The sequence below is a fragment of the Trachypithecus francoisi genome, unplaced genomic scaffold, assembly GCF_009764315.1.
Source record: "Trachypithecus francoisi isolate TF-2019V2 unplaced genomic scaffold, Tfra_2.0 Lachesis_group3, whole genome shotgun sequence".
In the NCBI taxonomy this organism is placed as follows: Eukaryota; Metazoa; Chordata; class Mammalia; order Primates; family Cercopithecidae; genus Trachypithecus; species Trachypithecus francoisi.
Genome location: NW_022681468.1, coordinates 33,958,721 through 33,986,333, shown reverse-complemented (window position 1 = coordinate 33,986,333; position 27,613 = coordinate 33,958,721). Strand labels below are relative to the sequence as shown.

Genomic DNA, 27,613 nt, shown 5'->3' with positions numbered 1-27,613 from the left:
AGAATCGGGGCAAACAATTCTTCTATCTACTTACTTTCACATAAAAGTGTTTAATAAAAACACTTCTTGATTACTGTTGTTCTATTTATCCTGGATCATTAAATCATACATGATTCAAAGAATAACAAAGTATCAAAATTTATGAGGAACTGTACTGGATAAAAACTCCGTAACATACACTGTTCTGTAAGATTCTTCATTTTGAGCTTTCATCAAACCACAATTGACCTAGCAAACTCAATAATATTATCAAGTCTCTCTCACCAGTCTATTTCTTGTAGATTAGTGTGGAGATGAATTAAATGACGGCAACTTGAAAGATTTGAAAGATTCCAAATTAAAGAAAAAATTATCATTTAAAAGCACATTCTGGGTAAGATAATGGGCAATACTTGCCCCTCTCTGTTTTCCAAACTCTTTAAATGACTCACTATAAAAAATTATATATTAGTATAAAATCACCCTGACATTAAAAAAAAAATTTTCCCCAATAACATAAGAAAAGAATTCTGGGTGCTGTGGCTCATGCCTGTAATCCCAGCACCCTGGGAGGCCAAGGCAGGCAGATCACTTGAGGTCAGGAGTTCGAGACCAGCCTGGCCAACATGGTGAAACTCCATCTCTACTAAAAATACAAAAATTATCTGGGTATGTGGTCCCAGCTACTCGGGAGGCTGACACAAAAAAATCACTTGAACCCGGAAAGCAGAGGTTGTGGTGACTGAGATCACACCAGCCTGGGTGATGAAGGGGGACTCTGTCTCAAAAAAAAAAAAAAAATGTAGGCATACAACACACAAGCCATCCAGCAGGCTGGGCACAGTGGCTCATGCTTGTAATCCCAGCACTTTGGCAGGGTGAAGTGGGTGGTTCACTTGACCTCAGGAGTTTGAGACCAGCCTGGGCAACATGGCGAAACCCTGTTTCTATAAAAAATACAAAAATAGCTGAGTGTGGTGACACATGCGTGTAGTCCCAGCTACTCGAGAGGTTGTGTTGGGAGGATCCCCTGAGCCTGGGAGTTTGAGGCTGCAGTGAGCCATGATTGTGCCACCGCACTCCAGCCTGGGTGACAGAGTGAGACCCTGTCTCCAAAAAAAAAAAGCCTTCTAGCAGAATGTCACTTCATCCCTAGAAGACCCACTTCCTGACCCCTCAACTGCTTCTGATATTTCTTTTTACCTTAAAAAAAAAAAAAAAAAGGCCGGGCGCGGTGGCTCAAGCCTGTAATCCCAGCACTTTGGGAGGCCGAGACGGGCGGATCACAAGGTCAGAAGATCGAGACCATCCTGGCTAACACGGTGAAACCCTGTCTCTACTAAAAATACAAAAAAACTAGCCGGGCGAGGTGGCGGGCGCCTGTAGTCCCAGCTACTCGGGAGGCTGAGGCAGGAGAATGGCGTAAACCCGGGAGGCGGAGCTTGCAGTGAGCTGAGATCGGCCACTGCACTCCAGTCCGGGCGACAGAGCGAGACTCCGCCTCAAAAAAAAAAAAAAAAAAAAAATACAGTGTAAGTAATCTTTTAATCAAAACACAGCCTCAGAGGGAAAGGCAAAGCCTGTCATTGTTTGTTGTTGCTGTTGTTAAACAGCTGACATATGTATTCTGGTGATGCTATGGTGCTGCTCCGTTACTCTGAACATATTATTTTTTCACTCTACTAGTGGTATGTATGTCTTTTTTTTTTTTGAGACAGAGTCTTGCTCTGTAGCCCAGGCTGGAGTGCAGTGGCATGATCTAGGCTCACTGCAGCCTCCATCTCCCGGGTTCAAGCAATTCTCCTGCCTCAACCTCCTGAGTAGCTGGGACTACAGCTGTGTGCCACCATGCCCAGCTAATTTTTTTGTATTTTTAGTAGATAAGATTTCACCCTGTTGGTCAGGCTGGTCTTGAACTCCTGACCTCAAGCAATCCACCCGCCCTTGGCCTCCCAAAGTGCTGGCGTGAGCCACCGTGCCCAGTCAGTAGGTCTTTTTTTTTTTTTTTTTTAAAGTGAAGTACTTATGTGTGAATAAGTGCAAGAAAATGACTGCATATAAATTCAAAGTAGGGAATGATAGTAATACCAAACAACCACAGACTCCATCCACATGGGTGGCTGAGATAGTGATACCTTTGCTTTCTGATGGTTCAATGTACATGAACTTTGTTTCATGCACAAAATTAAATAATAAATATAAAATTATTAATTATAAAAATTATTTAAAATATTGTATAAAATTATCTTCAGGCTATATGTATAAGGCATATATAAAACACAAATAACTTCTGCATTTAGACTTGGGTCTTATCCCCAAAATATCTCATTATATATAAGCAAATATTCCAAAATCTGAAAAAAAAAAAATCCAAAATCCATAACCCTTCAGGTCCTAAACGTTTCAAATAAGAGATACTCAACATGTAGGATTTAAATATTTCCAAATAAATAAATTGTTAGTTTGAACCACTGAAAAGGAATTTTTTTCTTTCTTTTTTTTTTTTTTTTGAGGTGGTCTCCTTCAGTCACTGAGGCTGGAGTGCAATGGTATTATCTTGGCTCCTTGCAACCTGTGCCTCCCAGGGTCAAGCAATTCTCCTGCCTCAGCCTCCTGAGTAGTAGCTGGGATTACAGGCACATGCCGAGGCGGGCAGATCACCTGAGGTCAGGAGTTCAAGATCAGCCTGGCCAACTAACATGGTGAAACCCCCATCTCTACTAAAAAAGATGATTATTTAAAGCTTTAACTAATAAAAAGTAATTGATTAGAAATAACATCTAAAGTTAAATTACTACTCTATAAAAAAGAAAGTAAAAGTGAGTTTCTAAGAAGCTCTTTACTTACTAGCACCTTTTGAGATAAAATCTTCACTTATAAATAATATGAAAATAAAGTTATTGTATAGCACAATGTATAGCACTTCTGGCTCTGAAGTCAGATTATTTGGGTTCAAATCCCATTTTTTTTACCACTTATTATAAATATCTGTGAATACAGTCAGGTCATTTAACCTCTGCAAACCTCAGTCTTCCCACTGCAAAACTAGAGAATTATTATTTCTGGGTTAAGGATTAAGTGAGATGATTCATAATTTTCTTTCTTATACCATACAAATTCATCATGTAGCAAAAAAAAATGCAGTGAAAAGCCTACCAAACACAGTGTGATCCAGCTCAGCTACAGTGTAGGTGCATCATGGCCCCATTATATGTAGCAATAAATACTGTGACCTCAGGATTGACTTTGAGGGGAGAGCTTTGTTCCTTAATCCACTCCAGGCTCCTGAGTAGCGTGCACCACTGCATCCAGCTAAAATACATACTCTTTTAAAATTGTCTTTCTAAAAACTAAATCAATATTTGTTATAACCTGACCTTCATCTTATCTATGATGCCTCATCTTATATAGCTTATTGTACATAGCCTTATCTGCTGTTTTAAGTAAAGCAGGCTTATTAAAACTGGTCACTTGAACAATAGTTAAAATTGTATGATAACTGTGGATGTGTAATTGCTTTCGGAAACTCTATTTGGGAAAAAAAAAATACACCACAAAAAGTTTCCTAAAGTGTCCTTAACAATTATCAATTTCCTTAACAAATATAATGCCTACTTATAATGCTATGCTACACAGGAAATTATAAGATTCTTTCTAGATATGTATCCCATATTCTAAGGACCTATTAACCTGACTCAGATCCAAAATGTCTATTAAAAAATATATTGTGACATGTGTGGGTGAATTATTTGACTTTTTATTTCAGATTAACAGGAGTAACTGAATTAAATCATTAGATCAAAATACTTCAAATGTGTTTACATTAGTATAAAGGTGACCTAAGTTAGAACAAGAAAATGTAAAAATGAGTTACATTTAAACATTTAATTGAGAAGGAAATGTAAACTATTTGTTCTTTAAAACAAATTTCCAAAATGACAAAACCATGCAGTAGAAAAAAAATTGTAGGATTTTGTTAATCACATAAATCATTAGTAATTTATACTGTTATCTAATGACAGTATTTTTTCTCTCATACTGTCTCAGTCTGAATTAGTTTTAGCACTTACTCAAAATTAAACAAGGATAAACTTGGACACAAAATATATTCAGAAATATATTTACTGATATTAGTACAGCCACCCCATATATTCTTAAATTTAGGGAGATACGAACATTGAATAATCATTATTTGAAAAGCATCTACATAAACAACATTCCACATATGACAGATATTTGGTAGGCTAATAATTAAGATACTTTTTCTTAGATTAGCAATGCAGGTTAAAAATCATAGCAGGATCCCTAAAGATAAGTTTATCCACTTTCACTTACTTCTCCTGAAATTTAATTTAGATTGGAAAAAAAAATTGCACTGAATGTAAACTTTGGGGTATATTTAATTTTTACTTAAATATTTCTTTCGATTTCCCTGTGAATACTGGGCATCATGTAAAATCCACTTGTTACAAATATTGCTAATATTTTAATATAAACAGTTTACAAGACCAAATAATATTTATTTTAATACCTACTATTGAGGAGATAATCCTCTTTTAACTTACTTGATTCATTTATTGGAATTTCTTTATTTTTTTGAGACAGCGTCTTACTCTGTCACCCAAGCTGGAGTGCAGGGGCGTGATCTCGGCTCACTGCAACCTTCACCTCTTGGGTTCAATCGATTCTCCTGCCTCAGCCTTCCGAGTAGCTGGGATTACAGGTGCACATCACCTGTACTGTATTTTTGGTAGAAACAGAGTTTCATCATGTTGGCCAGGCTGGTCTCAAACTCCTCAGGTGATCCACCTGCCTCGGCCTCCCAAAGTGCTGGGATTACAGACATGAGCCACCATGCCCAGCCTATTTATTGGAATTTCTTAGAATCATCAGATTTAGTATCAGTAGATCCACTGATAATATTACGGATAGCAACTTCCTAATTCATTAATTTCCATATACAGTCAAACCAATTCCTGTATTATAAAGAAACCAAAGCTGTGCTACTTTTAAAAAATATGTCAGTGCTACACTAGGGGTGTAACTCCTTATAAAGCAAGCATGAATGTGGCATCAAACTTACTTTTCCAAAGAAGCCTTTGAAGAACTTCCTTTCCTGGAGGAACAGGGGGACAAGTCGAGTGCTATTATTGTATGGCCTAAATGTCCCAGAGTTTCACACCAATAAGCACATACAGAAATTGGGGAAAGGAAAAAGTGGGAGAAGGGGTGGGAGTGAGTTTCAAAGAGTTATCCATACCAGGAGTGACAGGGAAAAAGGAAGGGTGCATGAAAATGCAGGGAAACACATTGGATGGCCTAAGAATCCATGGAAAGAGTGAGAAGAAATCAGAACCTGTATCCATGCAGAGCACCAAGTTAGTTTAGTAATCGCTATTTACATTTAAAACAGAGATCTTCCAAATTTGGCAGCAGAGAAAAAGATAGGGCATACTGGTTTGGTGAGATTTGCATTTTAAATTTTATAATAGTGAATAGAAAATAGAAGACTGTTTCCATATACACTTTTTAAGTTTAAAATTGGTGGTCAACTATGTGAAAGTCATCAATTTTTAAAAAGTCCACATTCAAATGACCACATAATCACAATAAAAATGCAATACATAAAATTAAATGAGTATGCATCAAAGATCCTTGTCATACTTTTTCTTAGTGAGTAAGATGTCACTTAGAAACTCCATACCACTTAAGGGGAGCTTGACCATTGGCTTTCCATTAACTTACATTAGTATCAATCTATATGTACATGTGTGTTGATCAATTTCACAACATACATAAGGAAATAACATGTATGTTCTATTCCAGACACAGAATAAATTATCTATTAAGGTTACAAGGCTAATGCTCATACAAGAGCTGAGAAAACACGTATCTTAAGAACCAAATGATGTCTGTGGGCTACAACTGAAATTTAAGAAACAGCGTTTTGTTTTCTTTATAAAAGCTATTGTTTATTATTATTTGGTTTTTGTTTGTTTGTTTTTTGAGACAGAGTCTCACTCGTCACCCAGGATGGAGTACAGTGGCATGATCTCAGGTCACCACAACCTCTGCCTCCTGGGTTCAAGCAATTCTCATGCCTCGGCCTCCCGAGTAGCTGGGACTACAGGTGTGCACCATCACATCCAGCTGATCTTTGTATTTTTAGTAGAGACAAGGTTTCATCATGTTGGCCAGGCTGGTCTCGAACTCCTGACCTCAAGTGATCTGCCTACCTAAGCCTCCTAAAGTGCTGAAATTACAGACATGAGCCACTGCACCAAACCTAAAAGGTGTTATTTTAAAATAAACTTGCATTGACATTTATAAGTATACAATTCTGAAACTATCTGGTTAACAGAGGCATAACTATCTATGGTATCGGCACCAATTTTTAAGCACCATTTATGAAAACTGGACACCAATTAAAATCTGTAGAATTTACACAAATTAGATGGGTTTCAATGCACACAAGCTAGATTTAACTTTACATTTCCTAGCTGTGGTTGAAATATACTTTAAGCCTTTACTTTTTATAATCATCAGTTTTTAATGTTGGATAAATGTCTAGGAAAAGATAATTGCACTGAAATTTGACTCTTTTACACAATCCATAAACTGTTCAATGCTCTCCAACACTGGAAAGTTTGTTTTCCCCCGTAAGCTTTGAAAATCACAAACAGCAAAAAATATTTCCACAAAACATTTTGAACTGCAACTGGAAAAATAATAAAGTAATTGGGTAGTTATCACAATAAGACTAAGATTATTTCTGCTGCCAAGTTTGGTGACCCTAGTTTTGTTAGACTATGAATAACCATAAGCTTTCAAGGATGCAGCCAAAGTTAAGATATTCACCAATCTTGAGGGACAGGAAGGGGAAGGAAGGAGATTGTTAATATTTAATTCAGCTCCTAGAAAAGCTATTGTTAAACATTGAGCTTTCCCTCTTTATATAAAATACCCAACATGTTAATGAAAAAAGTTGGCATGCAAAATTCATAAAAAGACAGTTATTAAAGAATAATGTTCTTTTAAAAAACATTTGTTATCATTCTTTTACCTGCTAAAACAAGAACATATATTAAAACAAATATATCAAATAGTGAATAAAAAAACAACATATTAGAAACTGGTAGTATAATGAAACTAGTCTAAAACTAAGACAGAGGGAGAGACATTTAAGAAACAATGGGAAGAAATGACCTTTTTTAAATGAAGGGCATCTTGGACCAGAGTTAAGCAAGATAACCAAAGGCCTTATACACTTTTTATGGAATTGGCTGATATATGACAATATTCCTCATCCTGCGGCTGATATGCCATAAAGGCAGTAACAATGGGCAATAGTGGTTTCTGTCATTTATCCTATAGAAGCTAAGTACCAAAGTAGCTAATCAGTGAAGTTATGTGACAAAGTAAATTACTTGAAAATAGCTGTCAAGGCCGGGCGCGGTGGCTCAAGCCTGTAATCCCAGCACTTTGGGAGGCCGAGACGGGTGGATCACGAGGTCAGGAGATCGAGACCATCCTGGCTAACACGGTGAAACCCCGTCTCTACTAAAAAATACAAAAAACTAGCCGGGCGAGGTGGCGGGCACCTGTAGTCCCAGCTACTCGGGAGGCTGAGGCAGGAGAATGGCGTAAACCCAGGAGGCGGAGCTTGCAGTGAGCTGAGATCCGGCCACTGCACTTCAGCCTGGGCGGCAGAGCGAGACTCCCTCTCAAAAAAAAAAAAAAAAAAAAGAAAATAGCTGTCAATAACTTTACACACAGAAAGTTAAAAAAATTAACATATTTATGCTCTGAGGAGCATGTTTTTAAAACCCTACCTTGTTTAGTTACAGTAGTTTTTCATTTGAGCATATCAAGTATGCAGATGAATTCCCATTGAAGTTAATGTAATTCTAAATTTTAAGAGAGTATATTGGGGAAAAACACTTGCAAATTATCTCTTTTCTCAATTGTTCACAAATTTAAAAAGCACTAGAAGGCGGAGCACGGTGGCTCATGCCTGTAATCCCGGCACTTTGGGAGGCCCAGGCAGGTCGATCACCTGAGGTCAGGAGTTGGAGATCAGCCCAGCCAACATGGTGAAACCCCATCTCTACTAAAAACACAATTAGCTGGGTGTGGTGGCGGGCACCTGTAACCCCAGCTACTCTGGAGGCTGAGGCAGGAGAATCACGTGAACCCCAGAGGTGGAGGTTGCAGTGACCTGAGATCGTGCCATTGCACTCCAGCCTGGGTGACAGAGCGAAACTCTGTCTCCAAAATAAATAAATAAAAAGCACTAGAAATGTTAAATTTTTAGTTCAAAGATTATTCACTAGATGAGTTGGTGGTATAGTGGAGAGCACAGCTGCCTTCCAAAGATCATTCACATGGTAGGTTTAAAATGCTTGTTTTAAACAAAACGTTACTTAACTGGTACATCTGAACTATTCTTTAAAATTTTAAGCTCTGGCATTCAAACTAATTTCAAAGATATCCTATTTCTTCTTTAATCCTCTGCAGGCTTATGTATCCTTATATTTGCTCCCACTTATTTGAAACTCTAAAAGGGAGCTTTATAATCTATAAAAAAAAAAAAAACCAAAAGTCTCCAGAAACATAGCATTTGGCACAATATAAGTATCTGGCAAAGTCAAGTTGTAGATCCTCATGGATGATTTTTAGACGAATGTTTTTGCTCAGAGAAATCAAAAGGCAACTAGAAATTTCTGCATAGTAAAAATATGAAAGGAAGACAAAAATGAGGAATACATGTGGCACACGATGATATGAGAAGAACAGTATCCTAAGGACTTCCAACTTTCTGCAAGATTCTCAGTATAGCTCTAGAAAGAGTATTTAAAAGAAGGCGGAGGCCAGGCGTGGTGGTTCATGCCTGTAATCCCAGCACTTTGGGAGACTGAGGCGGGGGGATCACGAGGTCAGGAGTTCAAGACCACCCTGGCCAACACGGTGAAACTCTGTCTCCACTAAAAATACAAAAAATTAGTCGGGTGTGGTGGTAGGCACCTGTAATCCCAGCTACTCGGGAGGCTGAGGCAAGAGAATTGCTTGAACCCGGGAGGTGGAGGTTGCAGTGAGCCAAGATCGCACCATTGCACTCCAGCCTGGGTAACAGAGCAAGACTTCGACTCGGGGGACAAAAAAAGAATGGGGACATTTCATTGAGTATAAGAAACAGGAAATTTACTCCAGTGACCCAAAACTTCAATTCCATGTTTTTATAATACATGCCAGTGCAAAACTACATATAACATTTGCTCCAAATCTAGTATTTATCTGAAAAAGTTTAAATAACTTCTTGATAAGAAGTCTAGAAATGGTCAATTTCCCCTCAAAGTTTAAAAATGTTTAGAAAACAATCACCAACATATCTAAAACTTTATTATTTATTTTTGTAGAGACAGAGTCTCACTATATTACCCCGGCTGGTCTTGAACTCCTGGCTTTAAGGGAGCCTCCCATCTCAGACTTCTAAGTAGCTGAGATTATAGGCGCAAGCTACTGTGCTCAGCTTAAAACTTTCTTTCAGTCATTAAAAACCACAGGAAAATAAAGATCTTTAGAAATAAGCAAAACAGTTTTGGTAAACTTAAAACATTAGACATAATATTTGATTATGGTTATTGTAAGACTCAAGTTGACCACACATTACAGATCAGATTGTATTCTGTATATTCATTCTAGAAATATTTTTTGAGTTACAACTACATGCCAGCCACTGTTCCATGCATAAGTATAATTTTTAAAATGGCTATTTAGTTCCTAGTTCTGATGAATATGAAAATATTACATTTTATTATCTAAATAGTCCTATGCCTCAAGCAATCACACTTATAGTCTATCATCTTCTTGGTTTTTTTTTAAAAAAGGTAAAATAAAACCAAAAAATCCATTGAAACATTAGTTTTAAAACTAGACAGTTAAATAGTGGCTATCTCTGGGATTGTAGGAAATTTCATTTTATTTGTGTACTTTTTTGGTTCATTTGTATTTTATACAATAAACATATATTGCTTATATAATAAAGAGATATTTCTAATTAAAAGTATTTAACAAAAACAAAACTAGACAGTTAAGAGGATTAACTGCTCGTTAAACAACAAAATACCATTTCTCAATATGTTCTGGGCAAACTTAAACCACCTCTAGCTTTTCCTTACTTACAGAGTGCACATGAAGCCATACTCTGAATCAAAAGACTTTCTAAAGGCTCATTCCACAGTGGCCATTTCACCATAAGTTGTGTAAACTATAAGATTTTAATAATTATTTATAGTTTGTTTCAGGGCTATCTAGTCTGTTCACTGATTTGTTTTCAGTGATTACTATAAAATATTATTTAATGGGCAAATAACTGCATTACTTTAAAAAAATGTTCTTCGCTAAAATCATCTTGTTTGTGTATTTATTTAGTTGAGACAAAGTCTCATTGTGTCGCCCAGGCTGGTCTCAAACTCCTAGACTCAAGCAATCCTCCTACCTCAGCCTCCCGAGTAACTGATATTTTATCATTCTTCTAGATGAACCCAGAATTATTTTGTTAAAGAAATTAAATTTTTACTTCTCTTTTAAATTTGGTTTTGACAAAATGGAAAATTAAATTATCTGAGACTATGTTTAACTGGGGACTATATTTAGGTTGCCATGGAAGGTCTACAAACTATAATTTCATGTACTGTAACACAAGGTCTCCTTAATGTAAATGACAGATTGGAGAGCATAGATAAGACTAGCAAAGGCTTGAATCATTTAAGAATTTTAATGATCAAAATCTGAGATAAAGAGTATGTATAGGTATATATGTATGTATATATGTGTACGTATGTCTGTATCTTTTTTTAAAATTTTTTAGTTCTTTGTATATTATAGCCAGTAACTTTCTCCTTTCCCTTCTATGACAGATTCAGGTTTTTATTCCAAAATTAAATCTACCTCTCTGACTTGGTTGCTTCCTTAATTTTATATATTTTATATTCAGGAATTACAGATAAGAAGTAATACAGACTATGCCAAGAAGCAGAAAAGTTCTGATTACGAAGCAAATTGAGGGAAAGAAGCACACATTAGTAGTCAAACTTGTGGCAGCCCACCATACCAGTAAACCCAAAGCAATATGTATTTAAGGCTGTTGGGGCCAGAGCATGCAGAAGTAATGCTTAAAGCTTTCACAGCAAAGTGGGGAAAGGCCACATATTAGGAGGGTTGTGAAGAGGGCTATCAGAGCTATGGAACATGCCTCAAACCTATGGAAAATCTGAAATTAACACTTTGAATCCTTATGAATTCTGAACTCGTTCTCTCCTTTCACTGAATACACAGGCATGTGCCTGGGATGTGTTCTATGGCATAACAGGCAGAGGAAACATTAGTTATCCTGGGAAAGGGCTCTCTACTTCAAGTGTGCTAAAGTTTATGTAAAAGGCAGTAGAAACAGACTGTTTATGTTAGAGGTATATAGCAAAGAAAACTGGGGAGTAGGAGTTAAGATATAGTAAGAAGTTCCCAAATAGGAAACCTCACCAGGCATCAACACAGATATCTCTATCCTCTAGTTTTCCCCAGGAAGCTATTTTTTATAGTATATTTAAAACCCATAATTTACAGCCCAGTTATCACAGTTAGGTTAAGATGTTAACTGTAACAGTTTTATCCTAGCCTTAGAATACTATTCTTCTATCAGATTTCATAACTTTTGTTTCATATGGGTTATAAATCAAAAGTACCTTTAGGATAATATCTGCCCTAAATTGAAACGGCTCATCTTATAATTTATACCACTGGATGGACAACATGAGATGCTTTTACATTTTTTAATTACTATTTTATTATTTAAGAAACATTTTTTGAAATTAATAGAGACAGGGTCTCGAAATGTTGCCCAGGCTGGTTTCAAATCCCTGGTCTCATGCAATCCTCCTGCCTCAGCCTCCCAAAGTGCTAGGATTATAAGAGTGAGCCACCGTGCTTGGCTGAGATGCTCCTTATTAGCAAGCCCACATCTTTTTAACAGAAACATAGTTTTTACTGGGTCACTAAAATTTACTGAGCAAAATCTTTTAAGAAAATATTGACAGCATATAGATCAACACTGGCAACCATCAAATACATACAGCTTTCAATCTTTTTACAGCATCTTCACAGATGTGCATTCCTCTTGATTCATCAACTTCTACATGGCCAAGGTACTGTAGAAAAAAATAAAAAGTTAGGGCTATTGCTATGTTTACCAAGTAGCTATATATAGTAAGCATTATGTGAAAATTGAATACAGGTTGAGCATTCCAGATCTGAAAAAATTTGAAATCTGAAACACTTCTGGGTGTCAAGCATGTTGGATAAGAGACACACCACCTGTATTGAAATTCCCACACTCAAGAAATACACAGCCATTGAAAAAGAGTTCAGATAATGTAACTTTACATATTCTCAGTCTCCTCATAGGAATAAGATTTAGAATAATTATTTCAAAAAGGTGTTATAGGTGAGTAAGTGAAGAAGTACACAGTAGGCACTAAACATTACCTGAATCTAATACCTTAATCTAATTACCTGGATCTGAAGCATAATAGCCTATGCTAGACACAGTTACTATGTCTCTACACATAAAAGTAATCCTAAGACAAAATATATATACATATCTTTTAAAAAGCACAAACAAAAATGATGGTTTTTCAAAGACTGAAGAAATCACACACTCCTTTTATGGGGAGCATATAAGAGCAAGGCAGATTACCAAAACAAATTTTACGAATATATTACATCTGAGCTGTAAAACATACATAAAATATGAAGAGGCAAAAATTGAAAGGTTGAAAGACTATTTTAGGCTGAGAGAATTACATAAAGTTATAGATGTGGAATAGGATAACTATGTATCGGTGCTGGGACTCAGAACACATTATCCCAAAGTATGGTGTGGAATGCTTTGAACTAAAAAAGAACCAAGGTCTGACCTTCTCTTGACCTCCTGACTCTTAACTCCTCCTTCTCCCCCCGAAGAGCAGGAGGGGCTTTCTCTGAAGTTCTCTTATCTGCCCAAAGATAGATCCTTCAAAAAGAAGCTCAATTGTTATATATGCCCTCCCTGGGAATCTTATCAACTAGGGTAGATTAACTGTATCACAGAAGAAGAGGCTAAAGTTCAACACCCCAGACTTTGTCACAGGCTATCACCTATTCTTCTGAGGGCTGCTCCAGACAACTTGTATTATAGGAGAGACTTTTTATCTGCACAACAAGGCAAGCTTTGCTCACCGTGCATTTCCTCCCCTCATATTCCCAAAGGTTGTCACCACCTCCCCTAAGGTCCTATTCCTTTCTGTAGCTCAGGATGTCATAAAAATGTCAATCATCTGGCCTTCAGGTTTGATATTTTGTGAGACTCTTATGTACAAACATGTAATAAATTTGTGTTTTTTTCCTGCTAATTTATCTACTGTCAGTTTATCTCACATACGCAAATACTGAATGGTCAAAGGGTAGAGGGAAAGTTCTCTTCTCCTCAGCATCAACGAATATTCTTGTTTGGTTTGAATATGAAATCTATGCAGCTGGGGAATTGAAGGACTAAAATAGTCAGCACTTAACCCTAGAGACAATGGAGAGCTAACAAAAAAAAAAAATGTTTTTTCAAGGTAGTAATATGATTCAAGGTCTGGTTCCAGGTAATAGGGAGTGGACACACTACACCCTGTTCCTCCCACTGACTGAAACCATAAAACCTGAACAGAATTCATGGAACAGGTACTTAAGCTTTCTGAAAAGTAAACAGAAGATGAATCCGAGTAGAATACCAGAATTCAAAGTACTATGGAAATGGCAAGGAATTTACCTCCCCCTTCTCCTCTTTGGTACCTCCAGACTGAGAAAGTAACTTTTATCTGAGGAATGCAAGTCCTTTTAATTATCAGGTCAATAAGAGACATTAAAATGAGACCGCAATCACGCTCTACTACTACCCACTTTGACCTACGTATCCCTCTCCTGAAAATGCTTGCTACTGCCACAAGTAGCTAGAAATTTAACCTAATAATGTCACACCAGACACTATAACCCACACCCTACCTATTGCTTAACAATGTATAGCCAATCACTAGTCAATGTGATTTCTTTAAACCAACGAGAATTCCTGATACACAACTTTTTATCAGCCCACTCCCTGTCCCCTTCTTTTGCTTTTAAAAATCCGCTTGCTTGCTGGGTATGGTGGCTTAAGCCTGTAATCCCAGCACTTTGGGAAGCCAAGGTAAGAAGATCATTTGAGGCCCAGAGTTCAAGACCAGCCTAGGCAACATAATGAGACCCTGTCTCTACAAAAACAAAAAAAAATTAGCAAACACCTGTAGTACTAACTATTCAGGAGGCTGAGGCAGGAGGATTGCTTAAGCCCATGAGTGCAAGGCTGCAGTGAGCTATGATCATGCCACAACACAAAAGTCTGGGTGATAGAGAGAGACCTTGTCTCTAAAAACCAAAATGAAATGAAGAAAACTTTAAAAAAAAAAAAAAAAACCCACCTGTAACTGCTAATTGAAGGGTACATCCAGGGCAACTTGAATCTATGCTTCTGGGTTGCAATACTCAACCTTGCCCCAAATAAACCTTCTACTTATATTAATTTTGCCTCAGCTTCTTCCTTTAGGTTGACAAGCCTGAACTTAGCACAGCCAGAAATCCAAAAGCGAGTGCTGTGATACAGAAAGATGTCTGGAAAAACCTCTCTAGCTCTGGTTTGAGGACCAGGAAATGGAACTCCTAAAGCTCAGAGACAGTACAGGAGTACCCCTTTCTTTTATTGGTTCTCTCACATCTCAGCCACCAGGAAATCCTGTGATGGTGTGGTGGCAGGAGAGGTAGCATCAAAAGAAACCTGTAGGAGCCACACCTCTAAGGCAGGGGGACTTACCTCTCTGTTTAGTAGAAGGGTGGTTCCAGGAAGATGGGGCCAATCCCCCTTTTGCTTTTTTCCTTCTCTCTGATCTCCTGCCATTTGACCCCAAATACAAGTGAAATTGTGGGACTTCATGGTAGTGCAGAACAACCAGAGCCCCAGGTTTCTGGCTAGAGAACAAGAAAGGGGAACTCCAGGGAACCAGAAAGCACCAAAGAAGGCACAGGAGGGGAGGAGCTTGAGAAAGACCATGAATTTGTTATGAATTCCTAGGCTCACCCTGCAGCTACACAGGTAAGAATATGATCCTAATTAGCATACCCAGGATTTTGACAGCTGAACTAATGTACAGACCAAACTGGTTCCCAAACTGACCCCTAGGTGACATACACACAGAATAGATCAGAATAGCACCGCAGATCAGAATAGCATTGCAGAGGCTTTGAAAACTAAACTGATGGCCAGGCATGGTGGCTCATGACTATAATCCCAGCACTTAGGGAGGCCGATGTGGGTGAATCACTTGAGGTCAGGAGTTTGAGACCAGCCGGGCCAACATGGCAAAACCCCATCTCTACTAAAAATACAAAAATTAGCCAAGCAGGTGCCTGTAATCCCAGCTCCTCGGGAGGCTGAGACAGGAGAATCGTTTGAACCTGGCAGGCGGAGATTGCAGTGAGCCAAGATCGCCCCATTGCACTCCAGCTTGGGCAACAAGAGAGAAACTCCGTCTCAAAAAAAAGAAAAAAAAAAAAAAGGAAAAAAGTAAACTGAACTGATATTGGAACCACATCTCGCAGAAAGTAAGAACTTGTAGCCTGAGACCTAACTGGACTGACCAGCATAGGAAATGTTAATTAAAAAGGAATTAACATTTACTGATTACCTACTATGTGCCAGAAACTGTGCTGGATGTTTTATATATTTTGTCTAACCTAATAACTACTCAGAAAGTTATGTTTGATCACTTGATTTTAAAACTGAGGAAAGGAAATGAGGTTCAGGAGTGCTGAATAACTCCCAAAGTCATACACACAGCTAGTCGGGGAAGAATATGGTTTACACTCATGATTTCAAAGTCCAAAGGTCTCACACTTGACTTTACCACAATTCAAGAAAGCTTTTCCTGATTTTTCATTCTTATTATAAGGAAATTTAAAAAACAACAGGTTCTTTCCACCACATTGTTTCCTACAATTTTTTAAAATAAAAGTCACTGGCCGGGCGCGGTGGCTCAAGCGTGTAATCCCAGCACTTTGGGAGGCCGAGACGGGCGGATCACGAGGTCAGGAGATCGAGACCATCCTGGCTAACATGGTGAAACCCCATCTCTACTAAAAAATACAAAAAACTAGCCGGGCGAGGTGGCGGACGCCTGTAGTCCCAGCTACTCCAGAGGCTGAGGCAGGAGAATGGTGGGAACCCGGGAGGCAGAGCTTGAAGTGAGCTGAGTTCCGGCCACTGCACTCCAGCCTGGGCGACAGAGCAAGACTCTGCCTCAAAAAAAAAAAAAAGAAAGAAAAAAAAAGAAAATCTCCGTCTCTACTAAAGACACAAAAAAATTAGCCAGGAGTGGTGGTGGGCGCCTGTAATCTCAGCTACTCAGGAAAGCTGAAGCAGGAGAATCACTTGAACCTGGGAGGCCGAGGTTGCAGTGAGCTGAGATGGCGCCACTGCACTCCAGCCTGGCGACAAGAGCGAAACTCCATCTCAAAAAATAAAAAAAAGGTATTAGCATATACTCCAAGTATTCACATATCTTAATTTTTGGGGTCTGTGGTTGAATCTCCCCACTTTCTTATCTGCAGTACTACATACCTGTGCTTTCTCTCATTTTCTATATTAAGGCTTATTTCTACTACTACCTTCAACTCAATCCCTCCATGTTTTCATTTTGTATTAATAATAAAATGAGAAAGTAGAGTTTTATGATCTCTGAGTTACCTATAGGATCTGAGGAATGGATACAAGTTTCAAAGTATTTCCAATGGGTATCATTCTATCACTTAGCTTAATCAGTTCAATTGGTCACATATAGCTATTTATGCCAGCCAAAAAGAAAAAAAAAAAAAAAGGAAGACTTGGTAGAAGGGAACAAAATTATTTCACTTATGGACTATTGTAGAAATGTGGAAACAGAAATAAGCTTTGTGTCTTATTAGACTATGAGAAAAACATGCCCACTGAAATAAACATTATTAAAGAGATCCCTTTTCTTCTCTGAGACACTATCTCACTGAAGAATTGCAGCTGATTTATGCTTAATGGCTAAAATATTTGACATTGGGACTTCTTTTGTTTGTATGCCTTTTCCAAACTCCTTCTGAGTAAGAAACTTTTATTCACAAAAATGTACTTTGGAAAAACTAGTATGTGGAATTTCATTCTTGGATGAATTAAGTCATTTTTCCCTTTCTTATAAAAAAGTATTTAAAAAATAGATTCCCTCCCCCTGCTTTCGTGATTTATCCATCAGAAGAAATACAGATCTCTGACGTGAGAGACTCTATAGTCAGCAGTTCTCAACATTAACAAAAGTGGCATAATATTCATCAAGTTATAAGGAGCTTTACAGTATCTTAACATGTACATACATAGCCTACGCTATATAGCAAACATAGTATGTAGATGTGCACAATACAATAGCAAAACTTGTTTTGAGACTTTAACCAAAGAGGAGTAGTTAAATTAAAATGGGCTATTCTTTAACTATAAATTTGGGCTACAATTCCATCCGAATAGACTGTATGACCTAAGCAGATGTGTTTAATCATATGTTTAGAGCTGAAAAAAATGTGAGATCCCAAAACTTTAATTTTCAAATGTGACATTACGTGTCCAAAAAGTTAAGTGAGTTATACAAGGTCATATAACTTAGTAAAATTAACAAAGCCAGGAATAGAATTCTGCTCTTTTGATTTCTAGATCTATCTTCTTTCAGCTACCTCACACAATCTCTCTGTTAAAACTTACCTGCAACTCTCCTATTTAAGTCATGGTTTACAGTTTACTGTTATTACATATATTAACTTACCATTATTCTTCTTTAAAACGAAGAAAAGATGACAGAATTGGAATATAGTCATTTTGCAACCCTTAATGAATAAACCCAGGCAAAGATCATGAAAGAACTATTGCTATTTTCATCACAAGAGAATGACAATCAGCTATTGTGTGCCTTCTGATTAATAGTGAACACCACCAATGAAGTATTTCTGGGGGCGGGGGGGACTAAATATAACCAAGGCTCTAAAACTAACTACCAATTCAAAAGAAGTAAAGAAAACAAAGGAACATGTTAAACAAAATGAGTTTTGGGCATTCTCATCTTGCTGAGGAGAGAAGGATTAGATTTCAGGACCTACCAGAGGAATGGGCTACATTGAACACCCCAGGCTTTCATCTGGAACACCTGGAAAAGTATGTCCTAGGAATGGAAGTAAATCAGAGGAAGACAGAGCCTTGCCAAAACTATAATCCAGCCTCAATTCTGTTAATACAAAATTTCACAAGGGCATTACTACAAGAAAGGAAACTTTACAGGCCAATCTGTCTCAAAAACATAGATGTGAAGTTTCTGAACAAAATATTAGCAAACAGAATCCCTTAACATACTCAATAAATTCAACTTGATCATGATGGGTACTAAGCTGAGTTTATTTCAGGAATGTAAAGTTGGTTGACTATTCAAAATATATAATCAATGAAATAAACCACTTAACAATTAAGAAAAAAATCATAATAATCTCAGCTGAGCATGGTGGCTCATGCCTGTAATCCCAGCTCTGTGAGAGGCTGAGGCAGGCAGATTACATGAGGCCAGGAGTTCAAGACCAGCCTGGCCAACATGGTGAAACCCTATCTCTACAAAATATACCAAAATGAGCCAGGTGTGGTGGCGCCTGCTTGTCTCAAAAAAAGCAACACTCTGTCTTAAAAAAAAAAAATTACAATCATCTCAATAAGTACAGAAAAACTTTTGCTAAAATTCAGTTTTCATTCATAGTTTTAAAAATATATCTTAACCATCCAGGCATGGTGGCTCACACCTGTAACCCCAGCACTTTGGGAGGCCAAGGTGGGTAGATCACTTGAGGCCAGGAGTTCGAGACCAGCTTGGCTATCAAGGCAAAATCCCATCTCTACTCAAAATACAAAATTAGCTGGGTGTTGATGGTGCATGCCTGTAATCCCAGCTACTCGGGAGGCTGAGGCACAAGAATTGCTTGAACCTGGGAGGTGGAGGTTGCAGTAAGCCAAGATCATGCCACTGCACTCCAGCCTGGGTGACAGAGCAAAACTCTTGTCTCAAAAAAATGTATCTATATCTATATATATCTTAACCAAGAGTAGAGGGGAACTTGCTTAACTTGAGAAACTGTCATAAGATTGAAAATGAGGCAAGAATACTTGCTATCACCAATTCTACCCAGTGCTGTACCACAAGCTCTGCCCAGTGCAATGAGGCAAGAAAAAGAAATTATAAAAATTGAAATGGAAGAAATACAACTATAATATTCATAGACTGTATTATTGTATTAGTAGAAAAAAACAAAAGAAGATTCAAATAAAATACTGTAATAACTGCATTTAGTAAGGTTGCTAGATCTAATTTCAATATACAAAAGTGGTTAATATTTTTATAACAGCAATAAGCAGAAAATTATATTTAAAAATCTACCATTTAAAACAGCATCAAAACTGAATGCTTGATTTCATCCCCCATTCACAAATCTACTCTACTATCAACAGTCTTCCCCAAATTAATATATGGGAACTCCACCCTTCCAATTGCTCAAATCAAAAATGTTGGTACAGTTCAGGTGCAGTGGCTCACACCTGTTATCCCAGTGCTTTGGGAAGCTGAGGTGGGAGGATTGCTTGAGGCCAGGAGTTTAAGACCAGCTTGGACAACATAGCGAGACCCCCACCTCTACAAAAAAATTAAAAATCAGCTGGGCATCTGTATGTAGTCCCAACTAGTCAGGAGGCTGAGGCAAGAGGATCACTTGAGCTCAGGACTTTGAGGCTGTAAGTGAGCTATGACTGTGCCACTGCATTCCAGCCTGGGTAAGAGAGGATGATCCTGTCTCCTAAAAAACAAGCAAAGAAAAAAAAAAAGTTGACTTCTCTTTTTCTTGTGACACTTCACAAATCTAATCTATCAATAAATGATATCAGCTCTACCTACAAAATATATCCAGAATCTGACCCCGTCTTACCACTTCCTCTGCCATTACCCTAACATAAGTCACATCATCTTCCATCTGGACTTCTGTAAAAGCCTCTTAAATGATCTCTTTGTTATCACCCTTGTTCATCTATAGCTGAATCTCAGCACAGGAGCCAGAATGATTCTTTTAACATATAAGTCGTACAATCCTACTCCTCTGTTCAAAACTCTCCAATAGCTTCCTAATTATTTCCTTTTATTCATTCTGAATAAAAGCCAAAATCCTTACAATGGTCTATAAGGCCCTACACCAGTAGTTTGTCAATAGGGAGTGTTGAGAAAATGTATGTGGGCATTTTTGGTAACAATGACTGGGAAAACTATTCTTGGGTAGTGGACAAGGACCCACGGATGACAGCCATCTGGCTTCCTGTTTGACATTTGAATGTCCTACTGGACATTTACTAGAAACTTACTCATAATTATTTTAGATTAGATGTAACTCCATTTTACATATATATACACAGTATTTTTTGCACAAATTGCTATGTCAATCAAAGGAAGGTTAGACTTTAATAAGAATTTTATCAAGAGTTGTTTACCACTTCAGAAAATAACATCACCATTTACAATCCACTGTGGTATATGAGTTACCAACACATCATTGCTGTCTACATTTGCAGGTATCTTACCCACTGCAATTCTCTGTAAAAGTGTACTACTTTAGGTCTTCTAGTATCATTAGGTCCATTTACATACTGGATATAATTTTATCTAAAATTTCTGTTATTTCTTTATATACTTAGTTATGTAAGCATAAGTAGGTTATACTATGTATGCATTTCATTTCAGATAGTATAAGGAATACTGTTAACATGTTTGTACTGAAAATGTAGGTGATAGGGCTGACAGTATTGAAAAGTACTAAACCAATGTGGTATCCTGTTACTTATCTAATGTCATCTCTCCCTATCCTTTTGCTCTAAACACACTGGCCTCCTTGCTGTGCCTCCAATATACTAGGCACTCTCCTGCCCCAGAGCCTTTGTACTTGCCGCTCCGTTTACAATCTACTTCCCTCAGGCAACCTGAAATGCTTGCTTTCTCACTTTCTTTGTGTCTTTGCTCAAAAGTTACTTTTTCAGTGAGGGATTCCCTAACCATCCCATTTTTTTTGTTTGTTTTTTGTTTTTAAATAGAGATGGGGTCTTGCTATGTTGCCCAAGCTGGTCTCAAACTCCTGGGTTCAAGTGATCCTCCTATGTCAGCCTCCCAAAGTGTTGGGATTACAAACGTGAGGCACTGTGCCCAGCCATTAACCATTCTATTTTAAATTGTAACCCCTGCCCCGCACACTCCCTTTATACTTAAACCTCCCCCCAACCCCGGCCTTTTTTTTTTTTAAGAACTGGCAACGGCTATTTATTCAGAGCTTGCTAGCAATGAGGTTAGTGTGGTAAAAACTTGAGGGCAGGCAGAAGAGTGGAAAACCTTCACAGGGCAGGCTCTAGGAGTGTCTAGATGGAGGCTGCTGGCCTGGGGAAGCTGGTGGCAGAAACTCAAGGCAGAGCATCCTATGTGACTAGCCAGGGGTGCGGGCGGTGGGGGGGACACACTTGGCTTTCTCTGGTTGGTCCAGAGTTGGAAGCAGGGACAGAGATTAGGAAAGCTGGCAGTTACTGACTGGGCTCTGGCCATTTGAGGCCAAATGTTACAGAAGTGATTGTTTAGCCATCTGACTATATACTTGGTCTCTCACTGGCAGGATGCTGGGCCCTGGCTGCCAATTTCTGCAGTTCCTTGCTGCCTCCTATGTGTAAACGAGATTTCCAACCTTGAAAACAGTAGATTATGAAGACAGAGACTTACTTTGGATGGCCGACAGTAGCCCAGTGACCTCATGTCCCATGGGCCTCAGCTTCCCCACCTGATAAACGAGCAGCGGGGACATCCACTGATGCCCAAACACCAACCCCACCCCAGGCAAATTGCACCATCTGGCCCAGTGGTTGTTTACCTCAGGCTGTCCCCTCCCTCAGTGTGCCTGTCTCACAACCCTAATTCTCTTTGAACATACCAGATACTTTATATATTTACTTATTCATAGTCTAATACCCACTAGGATGCAAGCACGGTGCAAGGATTTTTGTCTATTCTCTGCTTTGTTGCTTGCTGTATTTGCAGTACTTAGAACATTGCCTGGTACACAGCAGACTCCATAAATAACTGCTAAATACATCAATGAATTATTGGTCTCATAGAGAAGAAAATGTACCACATTACTTAGCTCTACACTAAACAATATTAAAAGTCATAATAATGAAAACTTTTACAATAAACTCAAGACACAGAATGGGAGATTTAATTAATGGCTATAGGACAGAATGCAAATGCCTGGTATGGTTTGGCTCTGTGTCCCCACTGAAATCTCATCTTGAATTGTAATCGCCATGTGTCACAGGAAGAACCTGATGGGAGGTGACTGGATTATGGGGGCAGTTTCCCCCATGCTGTTCTTGTGATAGTGAGTCTCATGAGATCTGATGGTTTTAAAAGTGGCAGTCTTTTTCCTGTGCTCTCACTGAGCTTCTCTCTCCTGCCGCCATGTGAAGATGGTCCTTGCTTTCCCTTTGTCTTCCAACATGATTGTAAGTTTCCCAAGGCCTCCCCAGCCATGTGGAACTGTGAGTCAATTAAACCTCTTTCCTTTATAAATTACCCATCTTAGGTATTTCTTTATAGCAGTGTAAGAATGGACTAATATACTGACCTACATAATGTTACAAATAAAAGGAAAACAGCAGATACAAGCTTGAAGGTAAGAGAGTAAGGGGTTTTAGTATTTTTATTTTACATGGTGGGGAATCAAGATATACTACCTAAAGTTAATGGAACAATAAATTTATGAGTGTAGGATACCAACAGTAGAACTAAAAATAATAATTTAATTCCAAAAATCTAAGTGGAAAAGGGTCAAAGGTAAAAGGGTGTGTGTGTTAAGTCATCCTTTCTTTTTAGAGTAGAGAACAGTAGAAAAATGGATAAATTAAGAGTAATCAGTAAAACTGTATTATCTTTAAAAAATTAAAATATTACCAATGGTAAAAGCACAAACAAAAATGGTTAAAAGCATCACTATTAGAATGGAAATGGGGTAGAAAAAGTGTTGATTGATTGACTGATGAGGTCTGCTGTGTTGCCAAGGCTGAAGTGCAGTACAGGCAGGATCACAGACCTCTATAGCCTCGAACCTCTGGCATCAAGCAATCCTTTCGCCTCAGCCTCCAGAGTATCTGGGACTACAGGTTACCATGCCTGTTGTTTTGTAACCAAGAGCTTATATTACTTTGATTTAAAAATATTTTAAAGTTTAAATTATATTCAACATTGTTTTAATAAACAATTTTTAAACTGTCATGAGTGATCGTTTTATGTTATAAAACTACAATATAGTACTTAAGGGAGAGAACCCTCTAGAGCTAAGCTACTGGAGTTCAAATCCTACCTTCAAATGGGATGGAATATCAAATAGATATTCCAACTATTCCCTAATAACATCATGTAACAGAAATCTTACTGCATACTAGGCCACAAAGAAAATAAGTCCTTAAGAGTAACAAATGAAGTTGAACTTCTCTCAAATATCTCACTGCTCTGATGCAAAGACGTTGCTTTAAATTAAAAAAAAAATTGTTTTTGAAAGACAAGGTCTCACTACATTGCAGGCTGGTCTCAAACCCCTGGGCCCAAGTGATCCTCCTGCCTTGGCCTCCCAAAGTGCTGGAATTACAGGTGTAAGCCATTGTCCCTGGCCCCATTTCTTTAAATTTTTACTGTTTCAGGTAAAAGAGCAAATTATGATGTCTGCCAGCATGTCAGCAAATTTAGCTGTGAAGACAATGTATCTGCTCCCTACTTATTTCATTGGTACTTATTTCACTGGTACTACCTTACTTATTTCATTGTAACCTTACTTATTTCATTGGTACTACACATGGCTGACATTAACTTTGGATCACTACTTGTCACACAGAGTTATCTTCCAAAAAGTTATACTGTGAGGCAGCTTTGAAATGAAACATTATTGTAGGTGCAGAAGATTGTCACAAAGGCAATAAAATTATAAGCACTGGAAAATGTCCTATCTGGGAAAAACAATAGAATTTTTAATACTAGAACAGGTTGGTATGGTCAATGCATATCACTCAGATACCAAACATCTATCAAAAGCTTCAGGCCAACATTCAAGAGAAGATATTTAATTTCTAGTATTAAAAATCCAACGAAGGAAAAAAACATGCAGATAAAAACTTCAGTATTCAGTTGGCATCTAACCAATGACAAGAGCAGCAGCGGCAACTAACATTTATTGTGCATTTACCACGTACCAGGCAGTGTTGTTTTTAATGTACTGTATTTACTCACTCAATTCTCAGAACACTTGTACAAAGCTAATAATCGCAAAGCCCAAATTCAAACTCAAGTTGTATAGCTTAAAAGTATATGCCATATTTTGAGACAGGTTCTCACTCTCTCACCCAGTCAGGAGTGCAGTGATGCGAGCATGGTTTACTTAGGCCTCTACCTCCTTACCTCAGCTTCCTGAGTAGCTGAGGCCACAGTCACATGCCACCATGTCTGGCAAATTTTTTCTGTTTTTTTTTGTAAAGACAGGGTCTCCCTATGTTGCACAGGCTTCAAACTCCTGGGCTCAAGTGATCCTCCTGCCTTGGCCTCCCAGAGTACTGGAATTACAAGTGTGAGCCTCTGTGCCTGACCACAAAAGCGTATGCTTTTAAAGTGTTCTAGATACTGGTCTAGGATTTTATTACAGAACCACTGAAGAACATGAGGTAGGTAAGTGACAAGACCATATCTGCAATTAGGAAGATCACTACTACAACACTGAGATAACAGTCTGGAGGAGAGACAGATTGGAAGCAAGAATAGTAGAGTACTTATAATGGTCTAAGGGGGAGAAAAAGATAAGGACCTGACTAAAGTAGTGGCAGTAGGAAAATGAACAAGAGGACAGAGAGGATAGATATTTAAGAAGAATAAATATGATATAGTAACTGTGGCTGACATTGTTAGTTGCCTACATGACAGGCATTCTTTCAACCAGCATCCCTGCTGGAAGAACCTACCTCCCTCTATGGTACAGGTCGAAAATACAAAGTAATTGCTTCCTTAGCTTTCCTCACAACTATGACGTGGGCATTTGGTTCTAATCCTAGTCAGTGGGAATTAGTGGGAAGTCTCTGTGTGTATGTATGTAAGGGGCTGCCTTATCCTAATATAAAAAACATTTGCTCCTTTATTCTGTCATTAGATACTAATGAATGAAGGTACATACTCTTTAATTGGGTTGCTGGTGTCTGTTAATATTTTATCAAGAGCTTTGTGTTGATATCTATAAATTAATTTAGAGTGTAGTCTCCTTTTTGGATGCTATCAAGTTTTTAAATACTACATATGTAAAAAGAATTTATAGGCTTATAAAAGAAACTTATAAAGCTTTAGGAAACAGATAAAGCATCAATTTTGTCTTTTTAGTAAAGCTTTTAATAGTGTTCCTTGTGAAATGATCTGGGCCTGGAGCCTATGTTAAGGGTTGGGGGTTGCCTATGTTGGGAATAGAAGATAAGGTACCTCTTTAATATCTTATGGTATTTCTTCTACATGAACTGTTCTATCTATATTTTCAATTTGTTTTAGAGTCAGTTTTTGTCATTTATATAACCTAAGAGTATTACCAACTTTATCCATGTTTTCAAATTTATATAATAAAAATTTAAAATTTCAGTCTGTGATTATTTTCCCACTTTATTTTTTATTTGGTGCATCTCTGCTTTTATCTTGATAAATTATATTCAGCTACTTCTAATTTGGCATAATACTTTGCACCAAAATCTTCTGAAATCACAGATTATTACATGTTACATGGTAGGTCAGCCACTGGATTAGGAACTTGCCTCTGAGAAATACTGAAATAATAAGAGCTCTACTTTCTGTGCTATGACCACACACAAAATAAGAAATGCTTGTTATTAAAATACTAAAAATACTATCTGTTGTAACTTCTAGCACAATGGCAGTCCTTATCTCAGAAAGGTATGGTCTCCAAAACCATTTGGCAAATCATTTAATACAGCAAAATGGTTTAAGTGGTAAACACATGCATTTCTAGCATCCATATGCTCAATTCTCCATCTGTTCTATCCTATTTATACATGTTGGCACAATTCCTAGTAACAAATGAATAAGTACTTTATATCCCTAAACCAAAGGGATAAGAAAGCCCTTCCATCTCATTTAACAGTGAGTTAAAATAATGAGACGAAATAACATAACAAATGAGTATGAATTCTACATTCAGCCCCTTAATCTCTACCTCTCCAAATCTGAAGAATGACCTCCAGAATTTACCCAATAGAAAATCCACTTCAGCATGCCGTATGTTCTGCATAATCTGGTAAGATTTTAATTGCAAGCTAAAGGATTAGCTAGGATTCTGCCAATTTATTTACAACCAAAAATAATACCAGCATTAAAAAATATGTTAGTAGACAATTACAGGTAGATTCTTAGTATATTACTTTAATTGATGAAGCATACTGTTTAAATCCAGCAATCCCATTACTGGGTATATACTTGAGGGAATACAAATTGTTCTACCAAAAATACACATGCACTTTTATGTTCATCACAGTACTATTCACAATAGCAAAGATACGGAATCAACATAGATGCCCATCAGTGGTGGACTGGATAAAGAAAATGCGGTATGTATATACCATGGAATACAATGAAGTCATTAAAAAACCTGAAATCATGTCTTTTGCAGCAACATGGATGCAGCTGGAGGTCATTATCCTAGCAAATTAATGCAGGAACAGAAAACCAAATACTGCATGTTCTCACTTATAAGCGGGAGCTAAACAGTGAATACACATGGATACAAAGATGGGGAACAATAGACTCCAGAGCCTACTTGAGGTGGGAGGGTGATGGTCGAAAAACTACCTATCAGGTACCATGCTCACTATCTGGGTGATGAAAGCATTTGGACACCAAACCCCAGTGACATGCAATTTACCCGTGTAACAAACCTGCACCTGTACTCCTGAACCTAAAAAGATTTTTAAAAATCAATAGTTCTCAAAATTTTTGGTCTCAGGACTTAATTACATTGAGGATCCCAAGGTGTCAGTTATAGCTACTAATAATTACTGTAGTAGAAATTAAAAATAAGAACATTTGGCCGGGCACAGTGGCTCAAGCCTGTAATCCCAGCACTTTGGGAGGCCGAGGTGGGTGGATCATCTGAGGTCTGGAGTTCGAGACCAGCCTGGCCAACATGGTAAAACCCCGTCTCTCCTAAAAATACAAAAAGTATCCAGGCATGGTGGCAGGTGCCTGTAATCCCAGCTACTCAGGAGCCTGAGGCAAGAGAATCACTTGAACCCGGGAGGCGGAGGTTACACTGAGCCGAGATAGCACCAGTGCACTCCAGCCTGGAGGACAAGAGTGAGACTTCATCTCAAAAAAAA

The 27,613-nt window shown here is 37.9% G+C and overlaps 1 protein-coding gene across 21 annotated transcripts in view; it reads right to left on the bottom strand.

Moving 5' to 3' along the window:
• The window catches only part of NUMB (NUMB endocytic adaptor protein), a 191,942-nt gene that overhangs the window by 41,516 nt on the left and 122,813 nt on the right, over nt 1-27,613 (bottom strand). For 14 of the 21 annotated variants that reach the window (XM_033187534.1, XM_033187541.1, XM_033187538.1 and 11 more), the window contains 2 exons: nt 12,108-12,182; nt 5,063-5,095 (listed from right to left, as the gene is read on the bottom strand). In XM_033187534.1, the coding sequence (XP_033043425.1) occupies nt 5,063-5,095; nt 12,108-12,182 (108 nt within the window). The remainder of the gene's footprint in view (nt 1-5,062; nt 5,096-12,107; nt 12,183-27,613) is intronic. The other 7 variants (XM_033187545.1, XM_033187555.1, XM_033187550.1 and 4 more) reach the window with 1 other exon arrangement.